The sequence below is a fragment of the Drosophila biarmipes genome, unplaced genomic scaffold, assembly GCF_025231255.1.
Source record: "Drosophila biarmipes strain raj3 unplaced genomic scaffold, RU_DBia_V1.1 ptg000009l, whole genome shotgun sequence".
Lineage (NCBI taxonomy): Eukaryota > Metazoa > Arthropoda > Insecta > Diptera > Drosophilidae > Drosophila > Drosophila biarmipes.
In genome coordinates, this window is record NW_026114530.1 from 2961452 (window position 1) to 2981908 (window position 20457).

Sequence of the window (20457 nt, forward strand, 5' to 3'; positions counted from 1 at the left end):
AAGTATAGTGGGTACCTAAGAAGTCTAGACTCCTGGCCATCCCATGGTTTACTTTTAATACAGACAATAAGCTTTTAATGTGATCAGTCAATATATATACCTGTCAGTGACAGGTATGAATTGGGCGTGGGAGTAGTCTTTCACTCTAGCGTTGTGTTCAGGTAAAGTTATTAATACAATTCCTGCGATCCTGTGAGAAATCGAAAGGTTAAAACTTCTGTGCAACTTCTGGACTACAATCCCTCTGATGAGAACAGACGTTCCAATGGTATGTTGTACTGTACCGTGGCATGACAAGCTCGATGGTGTCACTAAATTGTTTGTAGATTTTCATACACCTTGCTAACTCCGTTAGGATGCTATGAATTCATTCCGCTTGCCCATTGGAGGTGCGTTATGAATTTATGGTCTCCGAGTTGAATGATGCCTTGTTGTCGCAGTATATGGTCTTGGTTTTAGGAAAAAAGTTCACGAGTTGTATGTTGGGTCCACGCACGTCTACTATGACCCTAGAAGGCAATAGTTACATTACGGCGAACTTTGAAAATTTGTCAACACAGGCTAAAAATGATTTTATCTGCTAAGTAAATGTCGATATGCAGCGTTTCGACCGCTTACGAAGAGATTGGTGTGACCCCCAACTCCTGCTTCTTGGGGTGTCTGTTGTATTTCGCCTTGGTGCATGCTTTGCTTTTAATCCTGAAGGATTTGATCACTTTTCCTGAGCAGCTCTTGGCATCTATGATATAACTCTCGAATCTCTTGCAATGCCAATGGCCGAGAGTTCCAGAACTAAGGCAAGCTGCCCCATAGTTAGTCTGACCGTACCACACCGTACTACAACTGGAGGACAACACAGTAGCGGAATGTGATGACGGGATCTAAGCGGTCTCCGATTGCTCCTCCACCAACTTGGCCACTTTCTGCAAGAGGGACACCCCTCCCCCGTCTCAATATCACGGGGCACGACCACATACTAAGCCTATCGCTACTTCAGCGGATGAACGAACACAACCTGTCCCTTATGCAGGAGCTTTGAAACGACGAGTCGGCCGGGGGCTCACCGAAGATTTGGTTTGCCGTAGGAGTCGCAGTTAGCTTCACATTGTGCGGCTTGATCCGGTTGTTGCACAACGATAAAATCGAAAGCGAAGATCTTCTTAAGTTGCAGAAGGCCATCGAATTGCTAATCACCGAGGACGCCGACAAACTTAAGGGGGGAGTAGTTAACAATCAGCATAAGCTAGGCAGGGCAAATTTCTCATGTGAACGGAGCTCGAGATAAACTAGTTTTTTATTCAAGATTTCCAATTGAAAAAGGATTTTCTGGTATCTTCTACAAAAGTTCGTTAAATCATTTCAAAATGACTTCCAGAGGTGAGTTCGGCGATGTCATACTCGGATCGCGGAAGTGTCTCCCTTCGGGATGTTATGTGTCACTTCGGCGACACTTTCAGAAGTTACTTCGGCCATATCGTATTCCTATCGCGGAAGTTAATCGCAAAAAAAAGAACTCTGGGAAACTAATGGAAATGGATAATGGTATTTATGAACAATAAATTGTAAAAAAGAATTGTTCATCTACATCTATGGTTGAAAGTTGTTAAAATGACAAAAATGGCTTTTGCTATCTATGGGAAGAATGAGTTATCTTAATATTTGGCACCCTTATGAATGAGATATAAAAAAAAGGATGGTAAGTTCGGCGACCCGAAGTTTATATATCCTTGCTGGTCGTTCTCATGGAAGCATTGTTGCTTAAAACCTTTCCGACTTTTAGAAAACTAAAAACTAATTATAAAAATATTAAGCTAACTTCCCATTCCAATGCACTGCCGTACATGTTTGCTGAAATCATATTAAACGGTCTATGTATTATCTTGACGTTTATTATCCGATACTATGCCAGCTTTATGACATAGTCGTGTATTTATTTCCCAACATCCCAACAATTTTGTCGTCAACATATGTTTTATGTTTACATAAAACGTTTTTGTGTTGAAAATAAATTATAAAATGGGAGTTTTCGGTAGCAAAAAAAAAGGGGATTATTGCGCAACATGCGTGGGTGTTTATTGTTACACTTGAAAATATGATCTAGTTAGACATAGCCTAACTTAAGCTCTCCAGAGCGAACCGAAAACCTAGAGAAGAGAGGGAGAGCAGAATGCAGTGTGAAAAAGGGAGATAGAGACTTCTGGATAAACTGCTGCTCTACACCCTTTTACCCTTTTGGCATGAACATTTACTTTTTCTCCAATACTCATATATATTGGCTATGGTTAAATAATTTATTTATTAAATTATAAATAAATTATTATTTAATAAATTTAAATTTTTTTAAATTTTTAAAATTAAATTTTAGTCGATGACAAAAATTAAATCTTAGTTTAAAATTTAATATAGAATACTTCTAAACCAACTCTAAGAAAATAGTCAAAAAGTTGTCTTAACTTTAAATCTATTACATTAAGACAACTTCAGTATAGGCAGCGTCATTAGCAAATTAAATTATCATTTCAGAGAGATATAGCCCGTAGAAGACAAAAAAAAATTTACAATCTACAATGGCTACAAAAAGTAAGATAACTTTTCAAATTCGCGGGATACGTAATTTCAAGTTTCAATTTTTTTCTTTTGTTATATTGGTACACTCTTCCCGAACATCTGTACAAAGTTTTAAGTGTTAAATTATATTATTTATGGCTGCTTGACGGGGACAAAATATATAAGTAGTCTTATCGCCGTTTTCCCCGCTGTCCGTGAGGAGTGGGTGATGAAGTGGCTGCCTCACGTGGCCAGTGGGTCACCTTAATGTCTGAGATTGGAGAACTCACACACTTAGCATTGGATTATGGTCAATGATGTTTAGCAATGGGGATGTGCCGTGCCAGGTGTTTTTTTATAGCTTCTCTTTCGAACGTAATGAGATGTGAGCCGTCAGTAGCTATCTTAGGGCCATCGTCAGTGCTGACCCGAGCTATTAATTAGTATTCCGTCGTCTACAATCGTGATAGGGCTTAAATGGGTGGCCTGCGTTTCACATTGTGCTATACCCCCTGCATGTAGGCCTCGAGCGCAAGTATAGTGGGTACCTAAGAAGTCTAGACTCCTGGCCATCCCATGGTTTACTTTTAATACAGACAATAAGCTTTTAATGTGATCAGTCAATATATATACCTGTCAGTGACAGGTATGAATTGGGCGTGGGAGTAGTCTTTCACTCTAGCGTTGTGTTCAGGTAAAGTTATTAATACAATTCCTGCGATCCTGTGAGAAATCGAAAGGTTAAAACTTCTGTGCAACTTCTGGACTACCCTCCCTCTGATGAGAACAGACGTTCCAATGGTATGTTGTACTGTACCGTGGCATGACAAGCTCGATGGTGTCACTAAATTGTTTGTAGATTTTCATACACCTTGCTAACTCCGTTAGGATGCTATGAATTCATTCCGCTTGCCCATTGGAGGTGCGTTATGAATTTATGGTCTCCGAGTTGAATGATGCCTTGTTGTCGCAGTATATGGTCTTGGTTTTAGGAAAAAAGTTCACGAGTTGTATGTTGGGTCCACGCACGTCTACTATGACCCTAGAAGGCAATAGTTACATTACGGCGAACTTTGAAAATTTGTCAACACAGGCTAAAAATGATTTTATCTGCTAAGTAAATGTCGATATGCAGCGTTTCGACCGCTTACGAAGAGATTGGTGTGACCCCCAACTCCTGCTTCTTGGGGTGTCTGTTGTATTTCGCCTTGGTGCATGCTTTGCTTTTAATCCTGAAGGATTTGATCACTTTTCCTGAGCAGCTCTTGGCATCTATGATATAACTCTCGAATCTCTTGCAATGCCAATGGCCGAGAGTTCCAGAACTAAGGCAAGCTGCCCCATAGTTAGTCTGACCGTACCACACCGTACTACAACTGGAGGACAACACAGTAGCGGAATGTGATGACGGGATCTAAGCGGTCTCCGATTGCTCCTCCACCAACTTGGCCACTTTCTGCAAGAGGGACACCCCTCCCCCCGTCTCAATATCACGGGGCACGACCACATACTAAGCCTATCGCTACTTCAGCGGATGAACGAACACAACCTGTCCCTTATGCAGGAGCTTTGAAACGACGAGTCGGCCGGGGGCTCACCGAAGATTTGGTTTGCCGTAGGAGTCGCAGTTAGCTTCACATTGTGCGGCTTGATCCGGTTGTTGCACAACGATAAAATCGAAAGCGAAGATCTTCTTAAGTTGCAGAAGGCCATCGAATTGCTAATCACCGAGGACGCCGACAAACTTAAGGGGGGAGTAGTTAACAATCAGCATAAGCTAGGCAGGGCAAATTTCTCATGTCAACGGAGCTCGAGATAAACTAGTTTTTTATTCAAGATTTCCAATTGAAAAAGGATTTTCTGGTATCTTCTACAAACGTTCGTTAAATCATTTCAAAATGACTTCCAGAGGTGAGTTCGGCGATGTCATACTCGGATCGCGGAAGTGTCTCCCTTCGGGATGTTATGTGTCACTTCGGCGACACTTTCAGAAGTTACTTCGGCCATATCGTATTCCTATCGCGGAAGTTAATCGCAAAAAAAAGAACTCTGGGAAACTAATGGAAATGGATAATGGTATTTATGAACAATAAATTGTAAAAAAGAATTGTTCATCTACATCTATGGTTGAAAGTTGTTAAAATGACAAAAATGGCTTTTGCTATCTATGGGAAGAATGAGTTATCTTAATATTTGGCACCCTTATGAATGAGATATAAAAAAAAGGATGGTAAGTTCGGCGACCCGAAGTTTATATATCCTTGCTGGTCGTTCTCATGGAAGCATTGTTGCTTAAAACCTTTCCGACTTTTAGAAAACTAAAAACTAATTATAAAAATATTAAGCTAACTTCCCATTCCAATGCACTGCCGTACATGTTTGCTGAAATCATATTAAACGGTCTATGTATTATCTTGACGTTTATTATCCGATACTATGCCAGCTTTATGACATAGTCGTGTATTTATTTCCCAACATCCCAACAATTTTGTCGTCAACATATGTTTTATGTTTACATAAAACGTTTTTGTGTTGAAAATAAATTATAAAATGGGAGTTTTCGGTAGCAAAAAAAAAGGGGATTATTGCGCAACATGCGTGGGTGTTTATTGTTACACTTGAAAATATGATCTAGTTAGACATAGCCTAACTTAAGCTCTCCAGAGCGAACCGAAAACCTAGAGAAGAGAGGGAGAGCAGAATGCAGTGTGAAAAAGGGAGATAGAGACTTCTGGATAAACTGCTGCTCTACACCCTTTTGGCATGAACATTTACTTTTTCTCCAATACTCATATATATTGGCTATGGTTAAATAATTTATTTATTAAATTATAAATAAATTATTATTTAATAAATTTAAATTTTTTTAAATTTTTAAAATTAAATTTTAGTCGATGACAAAAATTAAATCTTAGTTTAAAATTTAGTTTTAAAAAAAGTTTACTTCTAAACCAACTCTAAGAAAATAGTCAAAAAGTTGTCTTAACTTTAAATCTATTACATTAAGACAACTTCAGTATAGGCAGCGTCATTAGCAAATTAAATTATCATTTCAGAGAGATATAGCACGTAGAAGACAAAAAAAAATTTACAATCTACAATGGCTACAAAAAGTAAGATAACTTTTCAAATTCGCGGGATACGTAATTTCAAGTTTCAATTTTTTTCTTTTGTTATATTGGTACACTCTTCCCGAACATCTGTACAAAGTTTTAAGTGTTAAATTATATTATTTATGGCTGCTTGACGGGGACAAAATATATAAGTAGTCTTATCGCCGTTTTCCCCGCTGTCCGTGAGGAGTGGGTGATGAAGTGGCTGCCTCACGTGGCCAGTGGGTCACCTCAATGTCTGAGATTGGAGAACTCACACACTTAGCATTGGATTATGGTCAATGATGTTTAGCAATGGGGATGTGCCGTGCCAGGTGTTTTTTTATAGCTTCTCTTTCGAACGTAATGAGATGTGAGCCGTCAGTAGCTATCTTAGGGCCATCGTCAGTGCTGACCCGAGCTATTAATTAGTATTCCGTCGTCTACAAACGTGATAGGGCTTAAATGGGTGGCCTGCGTTTCACATTGTGCTATACCCCCTGCATGTAGGCCTCGAGCGCAAGTATAGTGGGTACCTAAGAAGTCTAGACTCCTGGCCATCCCATGGTTTACTTTTAATACAGACAATAAGCTTTTAATGTGATCAGTCAATATATATACCTGTCAGTGACAGGTATGAATTGGGCGTGGGAGTAGTCTTTCACTCTAGCGTTGTGTTCAGGTAAAGTTATTAATACAATTCCTGCGATCCTGTGAGAAATCGAAAGGTTAAAACTTCTGTGCAACTTCTGGACTACCCTCCCTCTGATGAGAACAGACGTTCCAATGGTATGTTGTACTGTACCGTGGCATGACAAGCTCGATGGTGTCACTAAATTGTTTGTAGATTTTCATACACCTTGCTAACTCCGTTAGGATGCTATGAATTCATTCCACTTGCCCATTGGAGGTGCGATATGAATTTATGGTCTCCGAGTTGAATGATGCCTTGTTGTCGCAGTATATGGTCTTGGTTTTAGGAAAAAAGTTCACGAGTTGTAAGTTGGGTCCACGCACGTCTACTATGACCCTAGAAGGCAATAGTTACATTACGGCGAACTTTGAAAATTTGTCAACACAGGCTAAAAATGATTTTATCTGCTAAGTAAATGTCGATATGCAGCGTTTCGACCGCTTACGAAGAGATTGGTGTGACCCCCAACTCCTGCTTCTTGGGGTGTCTGTTGTATTTCGCCTTGGTGCATGCTTTGCATTTAATCCTGAAGGATTTGATCACATTTCCTGAGCAGCTCTTGGCATCTATGATATAACTCTCGAATCTCTTGCAATGCCAATGGCCGAGAGTTCCAGAACTAAGGCAAGCTGGATGGAATCCAATGTATGTATGTCACACAGAATGGCGTTTGAAACATTCACGTTAACGGCTACTTTTACCAACTTAAGTGGTGAGTCTTTATTATTAAAATGTGTAAATTATGTGGAAAGTTTTGCTCATGAAAATGATAAAATTTCGCCGTGAGGGCTGGCTTACCTCTTCCAGAATTATTTGCTTCCTGAAGCAGTTCAAAGGTGTATCGGTGGATTCGACCGCGTAGGTCAAGGAGACATTGCTGTGCACAGTGGTTACGTCGTATTGGGGTTCATTTTGTATTGAGTTAACGTTTTGTCGGGACAAGGCATCGGCCACAACATTTTGTTTTCCTGGCTTATAGAACTTTTTTGCGTTGTGTTTTTCTATGAATGCATTCCATCGCTTAATTTTGGCATTAGTGTTCCGCTTAAAAACAGCGAAAGTGAGAGGTCTGTGAAAATTCGAATTTCTTTGGAGACATACAGGTAAAATTGTAATTTCTCTATAGCCCAAACAATAGCCAACAATTCCCGTTTCGTTTGTAGCAAAGTTGAGCTCATAATCTTTTAATGTGAGAGATATCACTGTATCCGTCCATTTAGGGATAAGACGGCACCGATACCACTTGCTAAAGCGTCGGTGGTCAAGTCGAAAGGATGGAAACCTTAATATGACCTTTTCTGAAGAGAAAGTGTTCCGCAGGTACTCAAACGCGCTGCGTTGCTTTCGTCAAATTCGACCGCAACCTTTTTTGACATATGTTTGCTCACCGAGCCACTCTTTTGCTTGAGTATGGACGTAAGTTGTCTTGCTATAGAAGCAAAGTCTTTGACAAAGCTGCGGTAATAACTGACCAATCCTAGGTAAGATCTAAGGCTAAACAAGTTTATTGATTCAGTATATTCCTGTATGGTTTTTACCTTTTCAGGGTCTGTTTTGGCTCTGTCTGCTATGACTATGAAGCCTAAAAATTCCACAATCTCTTTAAAGAATTTGGTTTTTTCTTGTTGGTTTGACACAGGCATTTAAGAACTGTTTCGATGTGTCTTACAGCGTTTTCGGAAAACATTTTCACGTCATCTACCTTTAGCAGCTGTTTGGTTTTTTCATTAACAAATTCTGCAGCTCCCATGGGATAGGGTATAGTTTAGAATAACCGGCTTTGCTAATGTCCGTACTAATACCAGCAATTACGTAGATTTTAAGTGCAATGCGCTTGGTTAGAGTTTGAAAACACTTTACTCCTCTTAAGGATAATTTTTCTAAATTCTGCTTTCACTGAGTTTGGGACTACTATTTCATCGACATTTGTGAAATTCGTGCTGTAGAAGAATTTAAACTGTTCGGTTTCGTTTCCGTACCTAATTACGCTGATACGTAATGCTGCTCCCGTCTGCGTTAGCAAATCGTAAGCTATAATAGCATCAAACGTACTTAGGATATCTAGCAAAAAGAAGGGGGCCTTTAGGCCAAATATATGCATTAAGCATTTATTGTTTATTTTACTGGAGCCATGTATGGTACTCACAATGAAAGGGGAGGCGATTTAATTATTTGCCGCTCTAATGTCTATCAGAATTTTTATAGTTCTCCCCACCTTTGCTCGATAAACGGTAAGCGGGACCTCCTCTAAAAAATTCAGAAAATCGTTCGAGTCAAGTGAGTCGTTGTTCTGCTCAATTACATTCAGTACGGCTGCGACCGCGTCTTTATAATCCTACTCTTCCTCAGCAGCTTGCTCAACGTTGTTTATCCGTAGGTGCCTCTGACCAATCATCCTTTCAGTCTTTTTGGGTTTTCAGAAGTGGGCAACTGTGTATTATTCCCCTTAAATAGTTTAAAACTCGTCGGGTGTCTAAGCTTAGAAAGTGATGGGTCTGAATCTATGGGCTCTGGGGCCTGGCATCAAAATTAAGCGCTGCGCCTAATCTTATTCCTTATAATTGTAACGGCTTGGTAAGCGCGCTACTGCCATCATATGGATTAAATTACTCATAGGCGTCTTCGGATTGCCTCCACGCCACGTAATTATTCTGTATCTCGATTAATTCTGGAACCGATTTTACTATGTGTAACGGTATGTCACACGGCACTGTTATTGGATTCACAGCAATTCTCTTGTATGTTTCGACATCTGATTCCTATAAGCACAGATTTTGTATCTGTTGGTTAACTGCACTATCTTGATTTTGAAACTCGGCTCTAAGCCTTGGTTCTTGTTGAGTCAATGCGCACGGAATCAAAGCTTCTATGTTGGCTGCGTTCTGTACCTATGGTGGTTGATACCTTTGGTACCACTCTTCTTCGCTCTCCCTATATGGGCCATGAAAGCTCATACTGCTACTCTATTGTCAACATTAATATTTTGTTCTGATGATACTAATTTTAGTTTGGAATTTTATAGCGTTTACCCGTTACTAATTGAGTAAAAGGTTATATTAGATTCGTCGGAAAGTATGTAACAGGTAGAGAGAAGAGTTTCCGACCCCATAAAGTATATATATTCTTGATCATGTATACTAGAAACAACATTTTAACTGAAATATATTTGTCTCATCAATACCTATTGACTCGCAGAAAAAAGGTGCCACGCCCACTCTAACGCCCATAAAAAGCCAAAACGCTTAAATCTGTCTGCCGCCCACATAACATCTAATGAAAAAGCCGTGTTTTTATATTAATATGGATGAGTATTTAATTCCGCTGACATTAATTTGGCTCTGGAATTTGAAAATAATAATAAATATAATTACCGGCCTTCCGGCGTTTTTTTTATTTTTTTGAGGGCGGTAGAGCAAATGTTCTTTATTCACAAAGCAAATCACACCTCATCAGATCACTTAAATAATTTTGGATAGAATTTTGGGTCGTGAATTCTACTAACTTGAGTGCCATTTATATTAATTGTCGTGTCGTCGTCCCTCGCATGAAATGGCTTTCTTACGTGGCCAGTGGGTCTCCTCTGTCTGGGATTGGAGAACTCCTTCTCTGGTGATGCTCTGGCCTCCTCTTTCTGGATATTGCAGAAATATGATGGGAAAACTTCTCTCCGTTATTAACGCCGTTTAAGGATTGATAACCAATTCAATAATAAAGCAGCTTTCGCTGGATATAAAAATCGAACTGAAAGTTATAAGCTGTACCCTGGCTAAACGTGGCCGGCAAGCCGAGTGCTTGTCATACAAAAATGCTGACACTAGCAGAAAATACATAACTCACCACGCTGAGTGTGCACATTAGCACTAGGGTGATCCAAGAAACGCCAAAGATTTGTACCTACTTGTAAATTACTCCTTAAGTGTGTTTACTTATATCATTCTTTGTTTGGTTGATAGATATAGATTCCTATACTATGTAGAATGGTAGTTAAGAGTATTAAACGATTTATTAACAGGGGTGTCACAAAAACCGGCGACGTATTTGGGGACGTTTGGCTTGGAAAGCAACCCATCAAACCGTAGGTGTCACAGAAATGTTAGCAACTTTTTTTTTGAGAATTACCGAAAAATTTCGAGGGCTGGATACATACACTAAAAATTGAGTATTGACGATTTCAATAAGTTTTAAACTTAATTTGTGCTTTTATTGCCAAATTATAAAAGGAATATTTGTTTAAAGCGCATATTGCATAAAAATGAAAAAAAATTAATCTTATTCCTTATAATTGTAACGGCTTGGTAAGCGCACTACTGCCATCATATGGATTAAATTACTCATAGGCGTCTTCGGATTGCCTCCACGCCACGTATTCATTCTGTATCTCGATTAATTCTGGAACCGATTTTACTATGTGTAACAGAATGTCACACGGCACTGTTATTGGATTCACAGCAATTCTCTTGTAGGTTTCGACATCTGATTCCTCTACGCACAGATTTTGTATCTGTTGGTTAACTGCACATATGTTTTCAACGCAGCGAAGGGCTGAAACTTTCCCAAAAGTCTTCTTTCTATCGCAGGTAGTATTAACGCCGTTTAAGGCTTGATAACCAATTCAATAATAAAGCAGCTTTCGCTGGAGTTGAATTGATTAAGCTATGCGCTCTTATAAGTCGAAACCAGCCGGATCGGAAATCTATATCTTATAGCTCCTATAGGAATAATAGGAAAACAAATTAAAAAAATTATATCTTTGGTGATTTTTAACAAATAACCACCTTTCCTTAGAAATAACATTTTTTAATTAGATTTGAATTTCGAATTTATCTAGCTGTCATGGAAGAGATCGGAAAATTAGTGGAAAAACAAGGAAGAATGCTATAGTCGAGTGCCTCGACTATCAGACACCCGTTACTCAGCTTATGGGAGAAAAAAGGAAAATAGAAATATATATGGGCGTGGCACATGAGACAAACACATTCTAGTTAAAATTTTGTTTCTATCATAAAAACTGTAGGTGCTACAGATTTTCGCGGATTGTGGGCGTTAGAGTGGCATGGCTAGATCGACTCGGCTAGTGATCCTGATAAACAATATATACTTAATGGGGTCGGACACGCTTCCTTTTACCTGTTACGTACTTTCCATCTATATCTAGTATACCCTCTTACTCTATGCGTAACGGTAAAAAATTGTACTGAAATGCATTTGTCTCATCAATATCTATCGATTGACCAAAAAAACTAACGCCCACAAACCTCCCAAAACTGTGGTGGCCATGGTTGTCATGCTAGAAATTTTTTTTGCTAAAATGAATTTGTATCATTGAAACCTTTCGATTGACCTAACAAAAATAATTGCCACGCCTACTCTAACGCCCCCAAACGGCTAAAACGCTTAAAAATGTTTGACGCGCACTGTTTGGCGCTTTAGAATATTTTTTTGCTGCTATATAGTATCTCCATTTTTATTTTTCTCCCTCAAGCTGAGTAACGGGTATCTGATTGTTTAGGCACTCGACTATAGCGTTCTTCCTTGCTTTATAATAGTTTAATAGTGACAAGCATTTGTAAGTTGGTTTAATTTATTAAAACGTTTGTCGAAATACGGCGGATTTAGAAACCTAAAAAAATAAGTCTGTGACACCGAGATTTGTTTTTCGGGGAAAATTCGGTTTCGATAAATTCGAACAGCACCAATTACAATGTGATTTTAACCTTCTCAAAAAAAAATTACGTTTACTTATTTAAGCAAAATTTTAATATTTTTCAGCTAACTATGAATGATTTCAGCGTACATAGGATAATTGGACGCGGAGGTTTTGGAGAAGTTTATGGTTGCCGAAAAGCAGACACTGGAAAAATGTATGCTATGAAATGCCTAGATAAAAAAAGAATTAAAATGAAACAAGGAGAAATGCTAGCATTAAACGAAAGAAACATGTTACATGCAGTCAGCACTGGAGTGAGATTACTTATATAAATTTGTTTTATAAATATAATTGCATTACTTTCTTTAGGTTGATTGTCCGTTTATAGTTTGCATGACGTATGCCTTTCATACTCCAGATAAACTTTGTTTTATATTAGACCTAATGAACGGAGGAGACCTGCATTACCATTTATCTCAGCATGGAATTTTCAGTGAAGACGAAATGAAATTTTACGCAGCTGAGGTAAGCATTCTTAATAAAAATTTGATGGTAACTTAAACAACTTGAAATATTAGGTTATTTTGGGCCTAGAGCACATGCATAAACGTTGCATTGTGTATCGTGACTTAAAACCCGCTAATATATTGCTCGATGAAAATGGACACATACGAATTTCTGATTTGGGATTGGCTTGCGACTTTTCGAAAAAGAAGCCGCATGCATCAGTTGGAACCCATGGATATATGGCCCCAGAAGTATTATCTAAAGGAACATCGTACGATTCTTGTGCTGATTGGTTCAGTTTTGGCTGCATGTTATATAAGTTGCTTAAAGGTCATTCTCCATTCCGACAGCATAAAACAAAGGATAAGCAGGAAATAGACAAAATGACTTTAACTATGGTATGTTTCAGCTTTTTAAAAATTTAATTAAAAATGTATCAAACAAAGTCTTATTATAGCCATTGCTTGTAGAGTGTAACATTCGGATGTTTTTATACCCTTGCAGAGCGTATAATAATTTCAGTCAGAAGTTTGCAACGCAATGAAAAAGACGTTTCCGAACCCATAAAGTATATATATTCTTGATCAGCGTCACTAGACTAGAGTCGATCTAGCCATGTTCGTCCGTCCGTCCCGTCCGTTTGTCCATCCCGTCTGTCTGTTTGTCTTCCAAAATCGGACGACGTTATTAAATAGCTGCCATAGGAACAATCGAATAGTTGGTACAAAAAAAAATGAAACCAATTATAGCTTTGGGCTTTTTAATATATTTCCTTCTGAGCTTGGAAATAACATTTTTTGATTTTGAATTTCAAATTAAATTTTATCAAATTATAGTTTTGGGGCTTTTTGACTTATTATTTTATAATATCGGGAATATAATTTTTTATAGTTTCAACATTTCGAATTCAATTTAATTAAAATCGGACTACTAAAATATAGATGTAAAGAAAATGGTCTGAAAAAATGAAATAATTTTTTTTTAATATCACTGAAGTCAGCAACAATCCTTAAAAATTTCACATGGTGTTACTTAAGTTGACTATTTCTTATAACTGCAAGGGTATACAAACTTCGGCTTGCCGAAGTTAAATTTCTTTCTTGTTTTTTAATAAATAAACACTAATGTTGCCATACGAAAAATAATGAGCAACTTGTGCGATCGCCGTAATGCAATTTTAAGGATTACTTTCTATTTGAGAAAATAATAATCATTGCCTAGCCTAACAAAAGTTGGCGAGGACGGCGCGAACTACACTCCAAACGTCGCCCTGAACTAGATAAACTACAGTTTAATATAGTCGAACAGCACAAACTTTTGGAAAGTCGACTATCAGTAAATATCTGTTACGTAGATTTTAAATTACAATTAAATATGAGTTTAATTGAATTGATGAGATGCTCACTTTAAAATAGGAAACTCCATGAAAAATTAAAAAAAAAAACTTATTTCGTTTGTTGCACGATAATGCGCCGTCTCATCGATCTACGCTTGTGTCCGACTTTTTTACATTTTCGGAAACATGCATTTGCCGATGAAAGGAAAGCGTTATGCAGACGTAGAGGCCCTGGAGGGTCTACTAGACTTAGATTTTAAATCGAGAGTAGCAAGCCAGAAGGGACAGAAGTCCCGGAGCGGCGCAACGGAACCCCTAGAGTAGCGGGCCAGAAGGGAGAGAAGTCCCGGAACGGCGCAACAGAACCCCTAGAGTAGCGAGCCAGAAGGGAGAGAAGTCCCGGAGCGGCGCAACAGAACCCTGAGAGTCACGAGCCAGAAGGGAGAGAAGTCCCGGATCGGCGTATGCCCACGAACCCAGCACAGAAGTCAAGACGTACAGTCACCCTGTCAGGAGCAGTTCGCAGGACATCGCCACCAGCAAGCAGGACACCACACCTCGACGGCCACACAAGGAGGATTGAGCCCACAGGAACGGCACGGTCAGTACGCGAAAGGGTGAGGCTAGGGTGGAACGTTCGTTTACACGAGGCACAGAAGCGAAGTGAAGAGCGAGGCAGCTTCCTGGCGTTCCGCCTTGACTGTCCGCACGATCTGAGCGGAAGCCCGTGGTACCATCCGGGACAGAGCAAGGGACAGGCGGTCGGGTATCGAGAGGAGTGATCCTGGAGAGCTCGTCAGTCTGTTCACCCTAGTCTGAGAACGGTGACGCTTCCATAAGCCCGCACGGCTGACCCCATAGCGAGTCTGAACCGTGGGCCGAGCAGTCACCGAGCCAGCCACGTCAGGAGCAATCAGCGGTCAAGGATCTTCGAGGAGCGACAAGACAACCCACACCGTCGGAGACAGCGAGACAAGCAAGTTATAAAGCCGACTGCAGTCATACCCGCAATAAACCCACTCCGAACCCGAGAATACTGGGCGGTCACGTTTATATAAATTTGGTGGGACGAACACACAATTTACTGAACTAGCCGCACAAATCTCGTAGCGAACAGACCAATAAAATCTGTTCGTCACACTTTGTTTATTTCATCAATCAAATGTATGAAAATTAATTCATCAACAACATAAAAGATTTTAGTGATCTTTTTGTAATTTTTAGTGATCTGCAGATGATTATTTGATGACTGCAATTCCAGGGTTTATGAATTTATATGTATTAAATACGGTCATTTTCTATTGTAACAAGAATTCAAAAATTTTTGAACGTGCATTCCTTGGTCGAATTTAAAATCCGTTGAAGTCACAAAAGCTGATATATTAATTAATCAATAAATATCTACTCGCGTTAAAAAGTAACATGACGTTTTGATCCCAGTTCAAACAATGTAAGGCAAAAAGAAGAAATTTCTGTACGAACTCTATACGGTCAATGTGCACTTGATATTGTGTACTCCAAACTGAAGCACGATGTTCTAAATTAGGATGGACAAGCGAGGTAAATAAACTCTTATAGCTTTACTTACATTAGAGGTTATGTGGGAGTCAAATTTAAGTTTTAGATCTATGAGAACACAAAACTTTTTCATGATGTGGAATGCATAGTTTGGACCATCACCATCAATCTTAATTTCTCATTTCCTTCCCATTTCCTTTCCTAGACAATTCATGTTTATAAACGTATTCCATCACAACATCTTTTGTACTACACCAACAGTCAATTACATTATCTACTAAGTATACATGAAATACCTTGGAAATACGTGCTGGCTGAGATCAATGAAGTCGCGCTGTATCACGTGGCTGTGTGATCCTGAAACCCATTGTCCACGTCAACCTGGGATGGCCTTACACATCTCAACTGGGTGTACTATATTATGGATTGGCTAAATGGGACGAGCTTTTAAAATCGCTTACTGCAAATCATTGCATACTTGTTTCGTTATTTTCGGGCAACTACCAAAGATCGATCGTCTTCGATGTCGACACAACCTGCATATCTTGAGAAGACAGCAAAATTTAAAAAGCTATGATAAATTTCTCATCTATTTTCTAGACGTATCCTGCTTCTACACAAGGAATCCCAATTTTACCGGATTTATGTTCGTCAGCTTCACAAACGTACTACAGTGTAGGATTTAAGGTAATGGGTACTCTGCCACCGAAAAGGTTGTTAAAAGACATACCATTTCACCATTTTTTACGTCTAGTGAATACATATTTGAGTATTCGACGAGAAGAGCCTTACAATTCGTGTATTTCCGTATTAGTCTGTTCAGTAAACAGTGTTCACTTTAAAATTGTCTCAAATATATCAATGATAAAATTCTTAGAAATTTTGAAACGCATGAGAACTTATCATGGGTCACAATCTAATAAGCACTGCCATAACGCCAACAATTTTCATTGCTCAAGATGCCATTGTAGAAAAAACATTTAATTTTATTCCTCCTTGGGCCTCCTCATTTTGGCACCTTATGAGAGGCCGAACAAGCGTCTTATTAATATAAGGATCATCAAATTAAAAAGTAAAGGCCCAGGTGGTTACCTTGTAGTATCCAGAGATTAACATGGAGTAGACAGGAAGGAAAGAATTTTTGATTGTTATTGTGTTCTGCAATTCAAATTCATCTTAATAGATCCACAGGGAATCCTAATAAATCGAGTTCTCTCTCTAGAAGATAATGGTTTACAAAGTCTAATAAATTACTGAAGTCCGTGTTAGATACGACTGTTTGATTTTTTTTTTCTAATTAAAGGTATGTAGCTGTTTCTATACGTTTCATAAACCCGTGTTGGTACGGATTACTAATAATATTTATAAAGAGGTTTCGGATCTTACTACGTTTCTCTCGGAGAATCTGACGATTCAAACGAAAAGGTAAATAATTTGCATACCGTCGAAATATTTTAGCACGCAGCCAGGAAACGTTGAAGATCAACAAGCAGTTCGAATTAAATACAGTGTATGAATAAGGCTGGAATGAATGTGGTAGAGTGTGGTAAAGTAAAATAAGTCTTTTGAAAAATCTTGGCAAAAAGATCGGCTATCGCCTGATTAGTAGTTTCGGCAATATTTTCAAAGGTAAGAGGGATAATTTGTGTATTTACTCTTTGTATTAACAAAACTATACAAATTTCTCGGATTCTGAGAAATTGAACGTTACAACGATTACCAACTCTTAATTAAACTAGCTTGGTGGAGACTAACGGATAGTATAGCGGAATATATAGAAAATATTTGTATCATCATCCATTTTTTGGGATAAATGGAGATCGGACTAAAAAAAGCCTGATATATAATATTTTTTCCAGTTATTTCATTTCTCTGATTTTTCTTCTAACAAAGCACAAGTGTCGATTGAGACCTCCAAAGCAGGATGATATGGATCTTCGATTTGAATAAGAGCTGCTTCTTTGTACAGAAACACGCAAGCCGGATTAGTTACAAAGCACAGGTCCAGTAAATGGCATAAAGTATTTATAATGACATGTATGTTATGAAAACCTTCAGTGAAAAAATATTTAGCTGAAGAAAGTGAGACATTTTTTTTTTCCTTTGTGGACCACGTAACTATGGGTATTGACAATAAAGCAAAAATATGATTTAAATACACTCGTAATATAGATTCCGGAAGAATGCACAGGGAGGTAATATATATATAATACTACCAGGAATCGATAGCATTACAGATAAGAATACATAATTATTGAATTCATCAAAACGTGTATCTTCAGAATTAAGGGTAGAGTCTGCGTCCGTCCAAAACTTTGGCGCCACAGTTTTGATCGCAGAAAAAAATGTTGGAGCTCAAATGTATTTGTCTCATCGATACCCTTCAAAAAAAAAAGTTTTCCCTTGGAATTCCGAGGGGACATGTCTTCGCGCACGATGGAAGTCCCCGGGAAATTTTTTCAAAGTCCCCTCGGATATTCCCTGTTCCTTATACTCATTTGTTGTATGGCCTGTCCCCTGCAAGGAAACGTCCCAAGAAAATCCCTTCGGAAATTCTTCATTTTTCCATTGAGTTTCAACTGTGAAATCCTATTGGAAATTCGCGATTTTTCCATGGAGTTTTCACCTTTTCAAATACTGAATTTAAAAAAAAAAACATAATTTTCTTTTCACTATATTATATTTAAATTGTGTAATTTAAAACTGTTTTTTTTTTTAATTTGTTTTTAATGTTTTTCATAGCTTTTCTTAAATACTGTGTTCAAAAACAAGGTTTTTTACTTGTTTACTTGTATATTTACCTTTTCAAACTGTGCAAAACCCGTTGAGGGATTTCATCACGCCACTTTCGGGTTACAGAATCAGAACCTTCTGGGGTATGTTATAAAATGTATAAAAAATCTCAAAAGGGACTTTCTTTAAACGTGGACCGACGCACAACATCTTTAACTTAATGAAGCACTTACCTGACATGATTTTTTTTTTTCGAAAAATATCACTTTTATTAAAAATAAGTCGCAGTGCACTATTTAAACAGTCGCTGCTTCTCTTTTCATAACTCATACAGAATGCACCAGATCTTCTTCTTCTTTTGATTTTTTTCTGAACGTAAAAGAGAGACGCAAAAAAAGGACTGAAGGTTGCTCTCTGAGAGCCGCTGGTAGGCAGATTACAGGGTAATATCCGAACATATGCCTCTCTTTTTGACGAACTGTTTTCGTCGGAAGTCTTTTACGCTGCTCCGAATTCTTTGCTGACGTCGACAGCAGCATACAGTTTTAGGAAGAAAAAAAAAACAAAAAAGCTTTTTGCGCTCGGACATGGCCCGGCGACCAGACTGCGGAACTGAAGGGTACCTTTCGATTTACCTAAAGTTTTTCAAGCCCAGAGTGGGCCCAAAAGTGGAAAAATTAAAGTAAGTTTGGAGATAAACTGACAAACAAAATAATATTTTCATTTTAAGAAGTCCCCCAAAATGTTGTTTTGCGTATTACTTTTGAACGGAGAATCGGATTTTGACTAATCAGGTGCCATTCGATGCGTATTTTAAGTAAGAATTCGACTAATTTATATATAATGGCAAACATTAAATAGCAATAGTCAAAATACACCATAGATAGACTTTATAAGGTGCATATATGCAACTTTGCGAACCCAATGGATTTGTTCAAAACCTGGTCATCTGTGTAAATTGTGCATTTTATTCCAAAAGCTTTTCTATTCAACAATGATACCAACTCTATTTCTTCAGATCTTGTATTTAGAATTATTATTTTATGGTATTTTAGTATTATTTATAATCCAGTATTTTGTTGTAATAATGACATGGTCGTTGGTTGCCGACCTGTTGGTGGTAATTTATTATGATTACCAGCTGTGCTACGCCCCTGCTCCACAAGTCTTTATGAAAACATTGTAAATCTCCTGAGAACAAGATTTAATGAGTTAGATATAAGACGGTTTAGCTATTCTAAGTGAGACTGCTGATGATTAATGTGCAAGTTTTTCGACATATATTTTTGGAGCTGCTCTGCCACGACCGAACGGAACGACACCGCTTATTCTAAAGGGTCGACTGACTCTGAAGCGGTCAAGAGGGAGATTTCCCATTAACAACATTAACCATGGCTTATTTCGGAAACAGTGCGTGCATCGGCGCACAACAGAACTGCACTCGCGATGTGCATTGATCAACAAGTTGTCTGCGGAAGCAGGCCGAGTGCTGGCAATAAACGTAGTAATAGTATTCGATGTATAATTTAACAAAACGACTTCCTTTAGGCATTAATATCGGAAACTTGGAACTGGGTTTTAAAACCAGTTTCCAAGTCCAGCTGTATGCAAAATAATATATATGTGTTGTTATTCTTTCAACCTTTATGTAAGTAGGAGAACTTTCGAATAATTGTAAGAATGGATGATGAAAAACAACAGTAGCTATATGGGTGATTTTATTTTGAGTTGACTTTCCAGAAACAATGCAGCTGATTAAATAGCCTATGACTGTACCATACGAAACATACGATTAATTGGTAGAGAGGCTTGAGGGGTTTCACGCCATATAATAAAAGTAGTCTTTCTATGTGCCCTATTTATTACTACATATCTATCCGAGTTTTTGAAGTCTGAACTTTGGCAACGTGCCGTACACGCGAGGCTGTTTAGTTGGCCCTACCAATTGAACACGATTTAACGCAATTTTGGAAAGGGGCCTGCACGACGTATAATGATTTCAGTCAGAAGTTTGCAACGCAGTGAAGGAGACGTTTCCGTATATTCTTGATCAGCGTCACAAGACGAGTCGATCTGGCCATGTCCGTCTGTCCGTCCGTTTCTACGCAAACTAGTCTTTCAGTTTTAAAGCTATCGGGCTGAAACTTTACCAAAAGTCTTCTTTCTGTTGCAGGTAGTATAAAAGTCGGAACCAGCCGGATCGGCTGGAACTATCAAAAAAAAATGTAAAAAAAATGATGTCTTTGGTGTTTTTTAACATACAGCCTCCTACGCTTGGAAATAACATTTTATTTAGTTCTGAATTTCTGCTTTGGAGAAATACAAACGATCGGAAAATTGGTGGGGAAATAATATGAAAAAATATTATTCTTGGTGTTTTTTT

The 20457-nt window shown here is 38.4% G+C and overlaps 1 protein-coding gene across 7 annotated transcripts in view; it reads left to right on the top strand.

The window, feature by feature from the left end:
* The window catches only part of LOC108027275 (G protein-coupled receptor kinase 1), a 284279-nt gene that overhangs the window by 161358 nt on the left and 102464 nt on the right, over nucleotides 1-20457 (top strand). For 6 of the 7 annotated variants that reach the window (XM_044091485.2, XM_044091484.2, XM_044091489.2 and 3 more), the window contains 4 exons: nucleotides 12103-12294; nucleotides 12350-12505; nucleotides 12559-12885; nucleotides 15942-16028. In XM_044091485.2, coding sequence (XP_043947420.1) covers nucleotides 12103-12294; nucleotides 12350-12505; nucleotides 12559-12885; nucleotides 15942-16028 — 762 coding nt within the window. The remainder of the gene's footprint in view (nucleotides 1-12102; nucleotides 12295-12349; nucleotides 12506-12558; nucleotides 12886-15941; nucleotides 16029-20457) is intronic. The other variant, XM_044091487.2, reaches the window with a different exon arrangement.